The 17,126-nt window shown below is 51.4% G+C and overlaps 1 protein-coding gene across 1 annotated transcript in view; it reads left to right on the top strand.

Annotated features, from left to right (window-relative positions):
• EVC2 (EvC ciliary complex subunit 2) overlaps nt 1-17,126 on the top strand; it is a 126,077-nt gene that overhangs the window by 77,404 nt on the left and 31,547 nt on the right. The window contains exons 12-17 of the mRNA XM_035005329.1: nt 1-219; nt 2,394-2,569; nt 4,916-5,075; nt 6,318-6,772; nt 13,478-13,682; nt 16,002-16,124. The exon at nt 1-219 is cut by the window's left edge and continues 1 nt beyond it. Of these exons, the coding sequence (XP_034861220.1) occupies nt 1-219; nt 2,394-2,569; nt 4,916-5,075; nt 6,318-6,772; nt 13,478-13,682; nt 16,002-16,124 (1,338 nt within the window). The remainder of the gene's footprint in view (nt 220-2,393; nt 2,570-4,915; nt 5,076-6,317; nt 6,773-13,477; nt 13,683-16,001; nt 16,125-17,126) is intronic.

The raw sequence follows: 17,126 nt of genomic DNA, 5'->3' as shown, positions 1-17,126 counted from the left end.
CTCCTGAGGACCCTCCACGGCCTGGAGCAGGTGCACTTGAGGAGATCTCTGGCTCTGCAGCAAGAGGAGGACTTTGCCAAGGCTCACCGGCAGCTGGCCATTTTCCAGAGAAATGAACTGCACAACATCTTCTTCACCCAGATAAAAAGTGCTATTTTCCAAGGGGAACTGAAGCCAGAGGCAGCTAAAATGCTGCTGCAGGATTACGCTGACATACAGGTGAGGCCTCAGATCAGACTCGCAGCAGTGGGAGCTTGACTTCCCTGAACCGTGTCGGTGATTTCTCCTCTCCCGGAGTCAGTCCCATCTCTTCTCTTGGCTGTGTACTGTGAACTCACCACCTTTTCCTTCTGCCTCTCGATGTGTGGATGAGTTTCCAATAAATGGGGCCATTAGTAGCTTGAAGCCCAGGCCCGGGACTCAGGCTGACTTGGATTTGATTTCCAGTTCCACCAGCCATCAGCTCTGTGACTTCAGGCAAACTGCCTGACTTCCCTGAGCCCCACCCAGGTTCCTCACCTGTAAAATGCGGGAAATAGAGCCAATTCCCAGAAAGCCTGTGCGTGGCACGATATACGCTGAATACACATAGCAGTGAACAACATATAAATATACATGTGCCTGTATATGTGTGCACGGGCACGCACATCAGTGTATACCCTGGGTTTGCAATCTGTGTCTGGGTATGCCTGGCTGACTCTGTGTGTGTTCTTCCGGGTCAGCCTGAGTGTGAACGTTATTGATCCAAATGGAACAAATTCCTTAACGATAGCCAAAATAGTTGATCCGAGGCCATCACCATTGCTGTGGGATTTCTCAGGCCCGTGTGGGGTATTTTACACGCACATGTACACACCCAGCGTGAAATCACTGGTGTGCAATCCTGCAGCAGATCTCTGGTCCTGGCGAGGAGCAGAGCCATACCAGAGGAGACCAAGCGACCATCCCCAAAAGGCTCCCGAACATGAGTCCTGTGGGACGAGAGGGCCACTCTCGGGAGGCATGGAGCATGAAGGGAACAAAGCAGCTTCTCCATTTTACTCTAGGTTTTTCCCACTCAAACCTCAGTGAGAGGGACTAGAGTAAGAATTCAGTTCTATTCCCAGGTAGGCATCCAGACCTCAAGGCATCATGTAGGTATTGATGGATTTTGCTGTCATTTTTCTCCTCGTGGTGGGTAGTGGCTGACTCTCAACCCTGGGGCCTTCGAGCTAGAGTGTGTGATCATTAGTCATAATGGAGTCAAGAAGGAGACTTCCATGGGTGATAATGGTAGCAGGACACAGGCTTCTTTGACCCCAACTGCTGGAGTAGTGGAAGATGGCAGCTATACGTTTCTTTATGTAATGGGGACAAGTTGGCGGTTCCCATGGACCCAGTTTCGTGGCGAATAGGAATATTGCCTCCGTATTCCTGTTATATGGATTCTGCTGCCAGTAAGTCAGGGAGATACCGGTATTCAGCCACATCTGACCGACCATTCTGCTTTTCACTGTCTGGACAGTGCACGTTCCCAGGCGTCAAGAACTGGAGATATCACTGCTTTGGTTAGAGAGGAGACTATCCTTGGCATCATATGTATCTTGTTGAAAAGATACATCGATCTTTTTGGTGACCTATTGCAGGGACACTATTTCCACAGATGGGAAAAGACAGCAGAGCCAATCAGGGGGATGATACCACTTAGTCAATCAGGGGGATGATACTGCCAGTCTGATTACCAATGGTCAGCTGCATTTTGGAGGAGCCTACTATGATGTTAGTGCACAGGCCCTGGGATTAGATTACTGAGTTCAAATCCCTGCTTAACCATTTACCAGCAGTGCGATGTGGACTCAGTTTCCTCATCTGTGAAATGGGAATAATAGTACTCTTTCTCTAGACTAAGTTAAATAAGGCGAGAAACACTCTGAGCCCAGTGTCGGGCCCAGAGAAGACACCCGGTGTCAAGTAGGTTATCGATGTCTTGTGTTTGGTTGGGGTTTGTCATCTTGTCTCCCGTCTCCTCCACGAGCATGGAAGTTCTGAAGGTCACGGCTGATGGCTGATTTATCCCAGCACGTCAGCATCTGTGCTGGTCCTGTGTTTCGAGAACCCCACGGGCGAAGGCTGAGTGCCTGAGTGAAATTTGCATCCCCTTCCCTAGGGCAATAATGTTGTTTTGACAACTCCTAACTCTCTGGGTCTAGAATGCACTTTTCCAAGCTCTCGTTCCTTACCAGTATGTCATTTTCTTCTAAGCCTTTGTTAAGAGCAGGGCAGTTTAAGGTGTTCATCCCCATGCTTCTATTCCTGTGTGTGTTCTTCGGAAGGAAATGTAATACTTTATAGGTCTAGAAAGAATATGCTCTAAGTTTTAATTAGGCATATTTTCTTGATTTTCTTTTAAACAGGAGAAATTAGAAGAGTTAATGGATTTTTTCCAGGCTAGTAAGAGATACCACCTAAGTAAAAGATTTGGCCATAGGGAGTACCTGGTTCAGAACATGCAGTCATCAGAGACCCGTGTACAAGGCCTTCTGAGCGCTGCTGATGCTCAGCTCACCCTGTTCATCCAGAAACATGAGAGGTAAGACCCAGAAGCCATCCCAGATGATGCACAGGAACCACCTTGCCCTGCTGTCTTCATCAGTGGTCAGTGAATGCACTGGGGGCGCCTTACTCATTCCTTATGATGAATTCTCTAGTTTTAAGAATCCTTTGCATCATAGAATTTCTAAAACCTTCATGATAGTTGGGACAGCCATACAATGAACCTTCCGTGTGCCCATCATTCAACTTCAGTGGCCAACCTTGATGTCGCTCTACAGCCCCACCCGGAGTCATCTGTTTTTTTAATTTTTATAAATATTTTTTATTTATTTGACAGAGCGAGAGAGCACAAGCAGGGTGAGCAGCAAAGAGAGAGGGAGAAGCAGGCTCCCTGCTGAGCAGGGAGCCCGATGTGGGGCTCGATCCCAGGACCCTGGGATCATGACCTGAGCCGAAGGCAGATGCTTAACCGACTGAGCCACCCAGGCCGCCCCCCACGCGGAGTATCTTAAAGGAAATCCCCAGCATTTCACTGAGAGATCGGTGGGGGAGGCTTACATGAGCTGTGTGGTGGGAGAGCCTCTCCTTGAGCTCGGGCACTCTGCCGGCTCTTGCATTCACCTTGGCAGTGAAATCTAAATACACAGACGCTTCTTGTGCATTGTTCCTGGTTTTTCTCTGCAGCCCCGGGGGGACCATGTAGTCGGTGGTGATGCAGGCTCACAGCAGGGCGGCCTCCGCCCCTTTCCCCCCAGCTAGTCTTTGAGGTACTTACCTGCAAACAATGACATTTATTCTTTTTGGTTATGAGAAGCTCTAAAATAAATAGAGGCATGCCTATGAAGTTGGCTTTCCCAGGACAGTCTGTGGCGTTAGGAATTGGTTCTGCCACCTTGGTAATTTTTTTAGGACTCTGCGGCTCTCTTGCCCTATTTAATGAGGATTCTGTAAGGTGCAGATTACGTGAACACTCGCTACCCGAAGATGCTAATGAATTTGTCACTGCAGTTGCCTTGACATTCCTGATTAATATTCACTCAAGGAAAGAAACAGTTCTTTGCCCTGAGTTGAAGCACCTGACCGTTGGTTGTACTGTTGTGAGCAGTTACCAGGGAGGTGTGTTTTAGCTCTGATTTTTAAATTCTATTTTAAAAGGTTGGCACAGGAACACCTGGGTGGCTCCGTCGGTTAAGCATCCCACTCTTGGTTTCAGCTCAGATCATGATCTCAGGGTCGTGAGATCAAGCCCCATGCCGGGCTCTGCACTCAGCACAGAATCTGCTTAAGATTCTTTCTCTTACCCTCACCTTCCCTCACGCACCCCCTCTGCCTCTCCACCGGCTCACGTGCTCTCTCTCTAATAAATAAATATTTTAAAAAGTAAAAATAAAAAAATTAATTAATTAAAAGTTGGCACAGACATGTTTCTAAAGTATGTATCCACCATTCATTCATTTATATATTCACTCCTTCAAGAAACATCCATGGGTATCTACCTGTGCCAAGCAGGGGGCCCAGCCCAGTGATGCAGACAGACTGGGACTAGTCATGGTGATCGTGGTAGTAACAGACTATGTCGGTCAGGATTCTCCAGAAAGACAGCCGGTAAGATAGATATGAGAGATTGGCACACATAATTACAGAGGCTGAGGACTCCACCACCTGCCACGTGCAAGCTGGAGACTCTGGAATGCTCTGGAAAGCCAGTGTGTAGTTCAGTCTGAGTCCAAAGGCCTGAGAACCAGGGGATCCCAGTCCGAAGGCAGGAGAAGGTGAAATGAGGTATCCAGCTGAAGCAGTGAGGCAGGACAAAGGAGGCAGGTTCCTCCTTCCTCCACCTTATGTTCTATTCGGTCCCCTATTGGATTGGCTGGTGCCCCCCCAACTCTGGGGAGGGCTGTCCCCCGATTCAAGTGCTAATCTCTCCTGGAAACACCCTCCCAGACACACCCAGACACAGTGTTTAATGTGGGTGCCCTGTGGCTAGCCAGGTTAGCATGAAGAATTGGCCCTATGCAGTATTTCCTGCATTTACCTATTGGACTTTGCTGGTGACAATCCTGTCACCAGCAATTCTGAACCCACCGTCTCCTCTTGGAAAACTGTACCTGGAGTGCTGTGGTCCCCAGAGCATCACTGTCTCCCAGAGCTCTTGCCCAGGCTCTGCCCCAACAACAGGCAGTGTCTAGCATTGAGCTTTCTGGGCATGGCTCTAGGGACGCCGACCTTGCCCTTCTTAGCTGCCCGTTCTGCTCCTGCTCCTTTGGGTAAAGACTTTTTCTGATCAGACCAAACGAACGCAGAGATGAATGTCCGGCCACCGCAGCAGGCGAGCTAAGGGTGGGTGTGGAGAGTGCATCACCCACCTCCGTCTCTCTCCTAGAGCAGGGTACCTGGATGAGGAGCAGATGGAGGTGCTGCTGGAGCGCGCTCAAACAGAAGTCTTTTCCATCAAACAGAAGCTGGACAATGACTTAAAACAGGAGAAGAAGAAACTGCACCAAAAATTAATCCTGAAGAGAAGACGAGAGATGCTGCAAAAGGTGTGTGAGCAATGACATCAGGGGGGCCCAAGGCCACATTTCTCTGATGGTCAGGCCTGATTTAAGGGTAGGATCTAGAAGGATGGATGAGCTGCAGAGACTCCAGTGATGCTCTGTGAATACTCTTGCCACTACTGATCGATCTGTCAGTGGCACAGTTAGGAGGTAGCTCCACGGAGCCAGAGAGGCAGAGATTTATGCCGTATCCCCGATGCTGAGGACACACAGTAGGTGCTTGACGAATAGTGGTAGAATGGTGACCCTGTTTGGCCACCTGGGCCATCCCATGTCCTCACAACACAGAATGGAGACTGCCTGCAAGTGCTCTGAGAAATCCCAGCGCGATGGACATCTTTATTATGCCTGTCTGGTTTCTTCATCCCCCATGGGGTCTTCACGCCTATAGCTCTGTCCCCAGGGATCTTGTGTCCCCGTATCTTCACCCGCCTGAGGTGTGACCTCCTCCCTCAGGTCTCCCTCGGATCTCCTTCCGGAAAGACCTCTCCTGACCTCCTCATTTCAATGTCTGTCACAGATCTCAGGGCGTTTTTTCCCCTTATAACCTCGCGAGCTGCAGGTCCTCTGCGCCCAGGACACAGAATAACAGAAGTTCATTGACGTGAACTGTGCATCGGGCAGGCCTCTGAGAACCACACACGTATTAAACAACTCACTGAGTCCTCCCAACTACTCTGTGAGGTAGATCAGCCCCATTTTACAGATGAGGACGTGGAGGCACCAAGAGTTCTAGAGGTTCACTTAGGGTCCCTCAGTTCATCCACAAAGGAGCCAGGCTTGGAACCCTGGTGGTCTGTTCTTGGGCTTTACCTACTCGATAAATATGTGTCCAATACATGTTCAACAGATAGAGCTCTCACTCTATTTGGGGTTACTTTCTTTTTTTTAGCGAGCATGTGAACTGAGAGGGGTGGGCAGAGTGAGAGGGAGAGAGAGAATCCCAAGCAGACTCCCCACTGAGTGCGGAGCCCAACGCGGGGCTCAGGCTCACGACCCTGAGATCATGACCTGAGCCGAAACCCAGAGTTGGATGCTTAACTGACTGAGCCACCCAGGTGCCCTTATTTCGGGTTACTTTCTTAAGCATACCTTTCTCTGTGTGAGATCGTTGGGAGAAGACCGTCACCGTTCTGTGCCTCCTGCACATGTTTCCACGGGCTTCCCCAGAGGGCTGTGTGCGCCACGCCTGTCCCCACTGAGTTTTCCTCTCTCAAACCCCTGCAGCACAAGGAGCAGCGGAAGGAGCAGCTGTCCCTCGGGGAGGCCCTGCGAGCTGCCGAGGACGCCAGCCAGTACCTGGGCCGGTGGGGGAGCCTGCTGGCGGAGCACAGCGCCGTGCTGGAGGAGCTGCAGGAGCGTCTGGACCAGGCCGCCCTGGAGGAGCTCAGGGCCCTGATGCTCTCGCTGTCCGAGAAGGCCACCGAGGAGCTGCGGCGCCTGCAGAACTCGGGGATGACCCAGGAGCTGCTCAAGCGCAGCGTGCCCTGGCTCTTCCTGCAGCAGATCCTGGAAGAACACAGCCGGGGGCTGGCTGCCCGGGCCCAGCAGCTCGAGGGTGAGGAGAGGGACAGGGACCAGGAGGGCGTCCAGAGCGTGAGGCAGAGACTGAAGGACGACGCTCTGGAGGCCTCAACGGAGGAGCAGGTGGAGCTGAGACGCTGGGAGCACCTGATCTTCATGTGAGTGTCCTCAGCCTCCTCCGCCCCCAGGGAGGGAGGGGCCGGCCCGTGGTTGTGGGGACGGCAGGTCCATGGTCACCTGAACTCGCAGCCCAGGGGAGAGGGCCACCCCGGGGTTGCAGCGTGAGGAGCCAGGGCCGGTGGGAGGTAGGCTTTGTAGCAAGAAGAGGATGAGGTGCCCTGGGTTCCCATGGGAGGATGTGACTGGGGGGAAGCTAGAACCCGCTACTCCCGCATAAGCGGAAACTGCGCCGGGACCCCTTGATCAGAAGCTCCGTCGATGAGGGGCCTTATCCCCGGGAGCAGAGTGGGGAGCAGAACTAGCAGGGAGGTTACCCTCACCATCTCTTCACTGGGCCCCTTCCTCTGTTCACTGATGCGGTGCTTGAGCTATTTGTTTCATTCTTAATTTGAGAACCATGTCACGACGTAACCTCCGAGTAGGATGTCGGGGCCACAGCTGGCCGACTCTCCTGGTGATATGACTAGGAAACATTGGATAAATGGCACAGCTACTGTTTTTAAAGAGAGGGGCCGCTGTGAGAGCAGAGGACCAGCTGAAGTGACATGCCAGAGGGGCCAGAGCCCCACGGCCCTGCCCTTCCTGCCAGTAGTTACCAGCTCTCCGTGTGGACTGAGATTGGCATGGCCCAAATGGGTCAGCTTTCCTGGTGTAACAGAGACCCACAAAGCTTTTGGCAGTCAGTTGAGGCTGGACCATCAGACTGGAAGCCGAAGGAGCTCCAAACAAGGCTAGTGTGGGGCTGTCGAGCAGAGTGAGGTGTGGCCAGTGTAGAGTAGAAAACCTAGATTTAAATCCCAGCACCACCACCGACCGTCTGAGTGTAGGAGAGTTATTTAACCTCTAGAGCCTCATCTGTCTTGCCTCAAATAATACTAAATCATTTAGGGTGCTTTTGGCAGCACCCGATACCGTTGGGTTGATAAAAGGTGAAGAAATTATTTTATAAGATGGGAGTCAAGTGGCAAATGCTTCCTGTCTTGATTCAGTGGCTCAATAATTCCATCAAGGACCCACTTCTGATGGTCTTTCTGCTCCACTATCCTCAGTGCGCCACCTTGGTCTTTGGGCTCATTCCCTCATGGTTTCAGAACGGCTGTTGTGGCTCCAGGTGTCACACTCATCGTCTCTTTATAACATCTGAGCCATCACCCCTTCTGATACCACTGGTCAGGACTACATCACAGGCCCAGGCTGAAACCATTCACCGGCAAGGAGAATGAAGTGACCGTGACTGTCGGAGACCAGAGGGCTGTCAGCTTTTTCAGTGAAGTGCCGATAAGTGTAGTCTCTGAGGGCTACATGGTTTCTTTTTCTTTTTTTTTTCATTTTTTTAATTCTTATGTTAATCCCCATACATTACATCATTAGTTCTAGATGAAGTGTTCCATGATTCATTGTTTGTGCATAACACCCAGTGCTCCATGCAGAATGTGCCCACCTCAATACCCACCACCAGGCTAACCCATCCTCCCACCCCCCTCCCCTCTAGAACCCTCAGTTTGTCTTTCAGAGTCCATCGTCTCTCATGGTTCGTCCACCCCTCCGATTTCCCCCGCTTCATTCTCCCCCTCCCGCTACCTTCTTCTTCTTTTTTTTTTCTTAACATATATTGCATTATTTGTTTCAGCGGTACAGATCTGAGATTCAACAGTCTTGCACAATTCACAGCGCTTACCAGAGCACATACCCTCCCCAATGTCTATCACCCAGTCACCCCATCCCTCCCACCCCACCCCCCACTCCAACAACACTCAGTTAGTTTCCTGCGATTAAGACTTCCTCATATCAGTGAGATCATATGATACATGTCTTTCTCTGTTTGACTTATTTCACTCAACATAATACCCTCCAGTTCCATCCACGTCGTTGCAAATGGCAAGATCTCATTCCTTTTGATGGCTGCATAATATTCCATTGTATATATATACCACATCTTCTTTATCCATTCATCTGTCGATGGACATCTTGGCTCTTTCCACAGTTTGGCTATTGTGGACATTGCTGCTATAAACATCGGGGTGCACGTACCCCTTCGGATCCCTACTTTTGTATCTTTGGGGTAAATACCCAGTAGTGCAATTGCTGGATCATAGGGTAGCTCTATTTTCAACTTTTTGAGGAACCTCCATACAGTTTTCCAGAGTGGCTGCACCAGCTTGCATTCCCACCAACAGTGTAGGAGGGTTCCCCTTTCTCCGCATCCCCGCCAACATCTGCCATTTCCTGACTTGTTGATTTTAGCCATTCTGACTGGTGTGAGGTGGTATCTCATTGAGGTTTTGATTTGGATTTCCCTGATGCTGAGCGATACTGAGCACTTTTTCATGTGTCTGTTGGCCATTTGGATGGGCTACATGGTTTCTGTTGCAACTATCCAACTCTGCCATGGTATGGAGAAAGCAGCCATAGACAGTCTGTAAATTAATGAACTTGACTGTGTGTTAATAAAACTTTATGAACAAAAACAGGCCAGGGAGGGGCTGGACTTGGTCCGCAGGCCATCGTTTGCCCGTTCCTGCCTTAGACCATTTGCAGCATCCCCCCTTGGGCTGTGAGGGGTGTTCCTGTCCCCAACATCGTTGGAGGGCAACCCCTCTAGACAGACACTGAGCAGACAAGGCGTGAGGAAGTGGCTCTGGGTTAGGTCATCAACCGTGTCTAACAAGAGGTCACCTTCACGGCATTGATGAGGGAGTACATGAATTCATATATTTACATCTTTTAACACGACCTTGATCTGCAGTTGGTGATTAGTAAGTAATGGCTGCTACCATTGCCGCCATTATTCCTGTGCTAGAAGAGCTCAGATGATCAGGAGGAGAGCAGACACCTAAAGAGATGATCAGGACAAGCAAGCATGGGCAGGTGACCGTTCCGGGTACACTGGAGGGTCCAGATCTTTGCCAGGCTCCAAGGGAGGACTGCTATATACACCAGCCACCAACCTGGCACTGGGAGCCGGAGATGAGCAGGCAAGGGCCACCGGCGCTCTGCTGAGAGGGGGCAAGACCCAGGGAGGAGCAGCTTGATAGGAGGTCCTGGTCCTTATCTGGGTTAAAGTGGGGAGACCGGTGTGACTGGTGTGAAGGAACAAAGTTAAAACCATCACTAGCAGCACAGGGGAAATAACCCATAACCACCATCTACTCAGTCTGTTTATTTAGAGCAACTAAGTCACTGTTTCCTTCCAAGGATATGGTCGTACCCATTTGGCAATGACAGAGAGCTTCTTTTCCCTTTCCCAAACAGACCTCCCAATCAGCGTTCCTTAAAGTTGCTTTTCCTTTCAACAAACCAACCAACCAACCCAGAAACTTAAGCAAACAGACAAACCCAAACAACCTGTTCAAGCAAAGAAACAAACAAAGCTTATGCTCATTTAGTATCCTTTTCTGGGTATAGACGCTTCACAGTTTAAGCTGAACCTTAGGCACACCGTTAATTCTGAATCCAGAGCCCTGTTTGTTGGACCTGGTTGCACGGACAGGAGTGTTCGGGGGATGTTGTGGGTCGGCAGGAGGGAATGAGTCCTTTCCAGCATATCTGCCCAGCCGGTTGGTCTCCCCTCTCTGCTGGGCCAGCATGCTGTGTGCTGGGCATCGGTGGTCCCTCCCACCTGCCCCTTGGTGGGGCATCATTACCATAGCATCTTGCCGCCATGCCCATCCTTCCTTGGCATTATCCTCTGGTGGGACAGGATCTGTCTGGCTTCGACCATTTCTTCTCTCCTCCTACACAGTGCTCTTCCCCAGCACTGACCTGGCCACCGTTCGTGTCCCCGGGTGTTTGCAGAGAGAGTGTGCCATCTCTGGGCTCCTCCTCATCTCTATCTTTAGGGTTCTGTCTCTGTTTACTTCCCAGGCTTTGTTAGTGTTTTTTTTCTTGAGCACACAAGATGCTATCTTTTCTGCAAGCCCGTAAAAATCAGATCCTTAAATGCCACTTCTTATTCCTGCGAATTGTTCTCAGAAGTAGTGATTCAGTTCAGCACGCATCCCACCAAAGTCTTTTTACATGCTCCAGCCGGCTTTGGACTCTTTGAAACATCTGAATTAGACTTGACATTCCCATTACTGGCTGGTCGTTTTCTGCAACTTCATTTGGATCCATTTTGCAGAGAGTATTACCAGAGCCGCCGCTGATTTAGACATTTAATGGAAAAAGAGAATTCTCACCTTGCTATCAGAAAACTCTTTATGATTTTTCTCAGGGTTAAAGAGGGTCAAAGAACGATGCCCACAGTGTGTGTCTGCTCGTCTGCTTTGCTTACTTAAGATTCCAAAAGGTTGCAGCCTTTATTTCTGAGGTGTTATGTAAAAATGGTTTTGCACAATCGTTTTGGGAAACACATTTTTAGAAGCTTTGTGATTTCAAGCATGATAGAATTGCTCGAAACCTGGTTGAGGAAAGTAGGAATCAATAAGGATGCATGTTTTTGCCAGGAAAAGCATGTCTTTGAGACATCTTTCCTGAGCTCCTGCCTGGATCTTAAACTCCATCAGGGCAAAGACCCTGCCCGGCTCCTGTGTTTCTGTCTTATCTGGGTGTCTACCCAGCAAAGGATTAAGACTAGACCACAGAGGGCCGATCGGCTTGAGGATGGGCAGGAGTAATGACTCAACCATTTCAGAGTTGCTTTCACTTTGGATTCCACACACCTGCAAACACATGGGGCAAAGGTTCTCCAAGAGGTCAAGGACAAAGGAGCAGCTGCCCTTTCCTGGGGCTTAAAAAGTTGGTGCATCCCCTGTCGTGAGAAATCCAAGATGGGGTGTTGAGACATGGGCCTGGGGCCTTCAGACTATGTCCAGCTGGAGGCCCATGTCAGCTGGAAGGTCCTATTCTGTTTCCAGGGGAGAACATTCTAGCTAAACTGCAGTCCCGCTCTCCCTCCTTGAGATTTGGGTGTGGCAGGGCTGGCCGTGGCCTCCCACGGTAGTCCTGCAGGCATGTCTGCATTTAAAGCATCCACAGGGCACATTTGACCCAGCCAGTGTTGACTGGACATTGAGAATACCAAACAAATCTGGGTTTGTCTACAGAGAATATTTGTCAGATGAACAAGTGAACAGACACGCATTGCCCAAAGTAGGAAGGAGAGGTCACTTGCTTGCTCCTGGCTCTGGGAGGCACTTCTGTGCAGGGGTCCCCAGCAGACTTCCCTTCATGTCTCCCTGGAGAGGTGGGCTTGTGAGCCTGTGACCGGCCTCCCCTGTAGAGTGGGCTGTGGGCCTTGCAGAAGGGAAGACTGGGAGGATTCTTCCATCTTCTTATCTGTAAGTGGAGGACTGAGTTGCGGGAAAAATTAGCAATGGTGTAGGTAAATGTATTTGTTGCCTGGGGGTTGCAAAGTTCCACACGCTGGGAGGTTTCAAAGTATTCTCTTGCTGCTCTGGAGGCTGGAAGTCTGAAATCAAGGTGTCAGCAAGGTGTCACCAGGCTCCCTCTGAAGACACTAGGACAGAATCTGTTCCTTGCCCCTCTGTTAGCTTCTGGGGCTGCTACCATCCTTGGCATGTGCTTGCTTCCTCACTCCAGTCCGTGCCTCTGTGGTCCCGAGCCCTTCTCCTGTGCCCGGGTCTTTCTTCTTACAATGACATCAGTCATGTTCAGTGAAGGGCCCATCCTCCTCCATTATGACCTCATCTTACTTTCGCATCAGCAAAGACCCTGTTTCCAAATAAGATCACAATCCCAGGTACTGGGGGTTAGGATTTGACATCTTTGCGGGGGACACAGGGCAGCCTTTAGCAGTAAACCACTCAGCATATTCCCAGCATGGAACGGGTTTTCTCTGCATGGTGGCTGTCGGTCATGATCCTTTAAAACCCAGCGCAAGGCCCCCCTTGGCCCTTGTCCTCCTGAGCTGAGTTGGGCATCTCTTCTCCAGGCCACTGGCCCTTACGTAGCGTGCTGCTAAGCAGGCTCGGCAGATGATGCTTTGTTTTCATGTCTGTTTCTAAAGCGGAAGCAGGCTCTCTCCCCCATCAGGAAGGCTGGGAGGCCTGTTGCCTGTCCGTGGACACCCTCACAGCCTGGCCTCATCCAGCTGTAACTTCTCTCCAGCATGATGGTGTGTCCCACAGCACACATTAGGTGCGCAAGAGATTCTTGTGGGACGAATGCACAATTAAAGACGTGATGGGTTTTTCTAGACATGGATTTAATGAATGGGGTTTGCTCTGAATTCCTAGCTTCTCCACCCCCAGCAACCCCCCCACCCATTTCCTCTATTTTATTTTATTTATTTTTAAAGATTTTATTTATCTGAGAGCGTGAGAGAGCAGGAGCTGGGGGGAGGGTCGGAGAGGGAGAAGCAGACTCCCCACTGAGCAGGGAGCCTGACATGGGGCTCTATCCCAGGACCCTGAGATTATGACCTGAGCTGAAGGCAGAAACTTAACCAACTGAGCCACCCAGGTGCCCCTTTTTTTATTAAAAATTTTTTTTTAATTCAATTTAGTTAACATAGTGTATTAGTAGTTTCAGTTTCAGGGGTGGAATTTAGTGATTCATCAGTTGCACATAACACTCACTGCTCATCCCATCACATGCCCTCCTTAATGCCCATCCCTCAGTTACCCCATCCCCTTACCCCCTCCCCTCCTGCAACCCTCAGTTTGTTCCCTAGAGTTAAGAGTCTCTTATGGTTTGCCTCCCTCTCTTGCTTGCTTTTCCAGGAAGCTCTGCTCCTCAGCCTTCTCCCTGTCTGAAGAGGAGCTGCTCAGGATGAGGCAGGAAGTTCACGGTTGCTTTGCTCAGATGGACAGGAGCTTGGCTCTGCCCAAAATCCGGGCCCGTGTCCTGATGCAGCAGTTTCAGACTGCCTGGCGAGAAGCAGAGTTCCTGAGGCTGGACCAGGCCCTGGCTGCCCCTGAGCTGCAGGTAAGAGGCTTGTCCCAGCCACTCCTTGATTATAGACACGGGGCCTCTCCCACCCCTAATGCTGTGGGCTCTGACCCCGCCGCCCACCTTGGGCTCATCTCTTCTCTTTCTGCAGCCGTATCAGCATCTGGCTACTCCTGGAACTGCCAAGCTTGTCCTAACCTTTAGGTGCCCGGCCCAGACCCCCTTCCTGGGCCCTGCATTTTAGCCGCTCATGGCTCACACCTGCACCCTCCTCTGGGCCTGGCCCCGGGCAGAGGGGCACCCCGTGGCCCAAGAGGTTTCTTTCCCTCCTGCTCCTTCAGCCACGCCCAGTGACCGACTCAGGGTACAAAAGCTTGGCCCCTTCTTTAAGTGGCACGAGGAGGATGTTCACGTCAACTCAGGTGGGTTAGGAAAAGGGAGCCTCTCACAGCTGATCGACAGCTGCCTTTTTTGAGCACCTATTATGTGCCTCAAAGGCAGACCACTCTTGGGTGCCGTGTTTGCTCCGGAGCGCCCCCATGGAGCAGTCAAGGCTAGACTTTCCTGAGACCCCCCGCCCTGCATGGCTCTTTCCCCTTCCTGATCTGGTTCCCTGACTCCCCACATGCTGCTCTGAGCTCCTCTCTCAGGAAACCATGCACAAGCCAACCCCATCTCTGGCTCTGCCTCTGGGGAACCCAACCTAAGACAAGGCCTTTGAACTTGCCATTTCTTCTGCCAGGAACATGCTTTCCCCAGAATATCAAGGGCCAGCTCTTTGTGGTCTGTTCGAGCCTCGGCTGAACTTACCCGCAGAGGTCCACCCTGAGCACCCATCCAGAAGACCCCCGTCCCCAGGCATTCATCATATGGCTGTGGTCCATGTCTTCATGTAATTGATCACTGAAATGTCCTGGTTTCTCAGCCTGCTCACTGTCTGTGTCCCTGACGTGTTCACCACTCTGTCCCCAGCACCTAGAAAGTACCTGGCGCATAGTAGGTGTGCAGTGCATGTGATTGAGCCGGCCAACCACCAAGTGTATGCAAGATGTCGGGCTTCCCTGGAGGTGATACTATGTTGGGATTGAACACATATTCAAAGCACTTAAGGTTAGGTGATCCCATGCATGTTCACAGTAGTGCCAGGAGGTACGTTTCTCTGCTCATTTTGCAGAAGAGAAACCCACCAGCACAGGAAAAGTGGACCAACTAAAGCAGGGAGGAGGTGGTGGAACTGGGCTTGGGGCTGGTATTTTCTGACTGTTTTCCTTTAGGGGAAGAAAAAAAATTCAGATGTATCCATATTGAATAAAAAACAGTGAGATGCAGAAACAACTCAGAAGTTTTTATGTTCTTTCATGTTAAAAAAAAAAGGGGGGTTTTCTATTTCTGTTCCTGGAAGAGTGCAGGATTTATAAGATGATGGTAGTTAGAGAGTAAGGGACAAAATAGCGAAGTTTTTTTTTTTGTTTTTTTTAAGTTTTGGAACAATGAATAAAGATATTTCCATAGAAGTAAAGTGAGGTGTGTTTCCCCTGCTTTGGAGCTGATCGAGGGCCAATCCTGGCAGGAATTAAGTTCCTGTTTCTAAAGTTGTTTAGGGTGCTTGGTTTAGAAATAGTTGGCCCTGCACTCTACCTCAGAGGAGCAGATACACTTGCCCCAAGTGTGAACTGTGCTCGCTTGATACCCTGCAGAAGAGGGGCCACCTGGGTGGCTCGGACCATTAAACGTCTGCCTTTGGATCAGGTTGTGATTTCGGGGTCCTGGGATTGAGCCCCATGTCTGGCTCCATGGAGCTCAGCAGGGAGCCTGCTTCTCCCTCTCCCCTGCTTATGCTTATGCACTCTCTCTCTCTCAAAAAAAAAAAAAAAAGAAAGAAATACCCTGCAGAAGAAATGCTCAGAAGGGCTGGCAGGGTTGGCTGAGCCTGGCTCCCTTCCGAGGGCCGTCCGGCGAAAGCAGAGGTGCAGGTGGTGGTGGAGTCTGATGGCGCCAGCAGGGAGAGCGGCTCCACATGGCTTCACTAGGACAGGGACCTCTTCAGTCGGGTCCCCTGCTCAGAGAGGCTGATGGGTTGAGGTCCCATGGCTGGGAGGAGGAGGACCCGGGTTGGCTGTGCTGTCTGGTGGCAAAGCTTTGGCTCTGCTAGCTGGAGTCCTTCTCCCTTTGGTGGACCGAGGGCCCGCGAACTGAGCTTGTTCAGGCAAGTGTACGTCTTTCCCCCTCTGTCCAGCTGAAGACAACTTGCAGCTCTGGGGCCACAGGGGCCCCTCCCGGCTCTGGGAGACATAGGGCATGCACAGACCTGCAGGTGGTCACTTTCCTGCCCGTGTTCTCTCTTGCGCCCTCCAGCAGCAGTCCAAGGCGAGAAAGCCGCGCTCCAAGAGTAAAAGCAAGATAGACCTTTTGAGGAAGTGCATTGAAGACAAAATTCAGCTCTTTGAGGAACAGGCCCCTGAAGACCTGGTTGAAAAGGTCAGTCCTTCTGCTTTATCTGATCTCGTTGCCCACACAGGGCTCATGCCACCCCATTTCCAGGGCGTGGAGGGGACTGCCCATCTCGGTCGGCTCTGCTCCTGCAGCTGGGACCCACCGTGCCCCTCAGGCCTCTCCACCGTCCTGTCTGCAACCTTCTTTCTGCGCTTCCCCACCGGATCTGGATCGTCCTGCGGACCTCACGTCTGCCGCAGTGTCGTAGGCGGTGGGGGCCGCAGCCCCTGCGCCTGGCCCTGCGCTGAGGCCTTCACACGAGCCGGACTGGACGTTCCTGCGCACACGGTGCATGAGCACACGGCGCTGTCCGCTTTCTTCCCTCTCCCCGGACGGTCCTTGCCGCCTTCCCTTACCTGGATGAATGAACCGTGTCCTTGGCTGTCCTGAGGAATTGCCTCTGTCCTCACGTGTTCCCTCTGCCAAGAAGCCTGTCTGGATCGCCCAGTTCTTCCCGCTCATTCCTCCGCCCTGTCCTCCTTTCTTATCCTAACACGCCCCACACCGCGCATTCACCACACTGGGATTCTGAGCGGGTGGCAGTGTGGCAGGCACGGTGTCCACGATCTCTGGGACTGCAGTGGTGACAGACAGTCCTGGCCCCGCTCTCATGGGGCGCACGTTATGGCTGGGGGAGACGGACAGAAAGCACTCATCGACGGTGATCAGCGCCTTTAGGAAATGAACGAGATGATGTGACAGTCACCGAACAGGGGTGAGGGGAGTGAGACGGACTGTAGGCAGCAGAGTCGGGTCAGGTCTCTCTGAAGAGGTGACACCGTGTTACCTCTGGGTGCCTGCCGTGTCCCCTAGCACTCAGGAAAGGGGAGGTTCCCCAGAGGAGTGTGCTCCCTGCGTGGGCATATCAAGCTGTCTTTCAGAGCTGCCGTCTGTTCCTACCTCCTGGCCCTGTCCTTGCCCTAGCGTTGTGCTCGTTTAACGCAGGTGTATTTCTCAGAACACAAAAGCATCACGTGGCCAGGAGCC

The sequence above is a fragment of the Mirounga leonina genome, unplaced genomic scaffold (assembly GCF_011800145.1).
Source record: "Mirounga leonina isolate KUSES-001 unplaced genomic scaffold, KU_Mleo_1.0 Mir_129, whole genome shotgun sequence".
Lineage (NCBI taxonomy): Eukaryota > Metazoa > Chordata > Mammalia > Carnivora > Phocidae > Mirounga > Mirounga leonina.
Note: the sequence above shows the minus strand (reverse complement) of the source record. Positions and strands in the feature narration are given on the sequence as shown.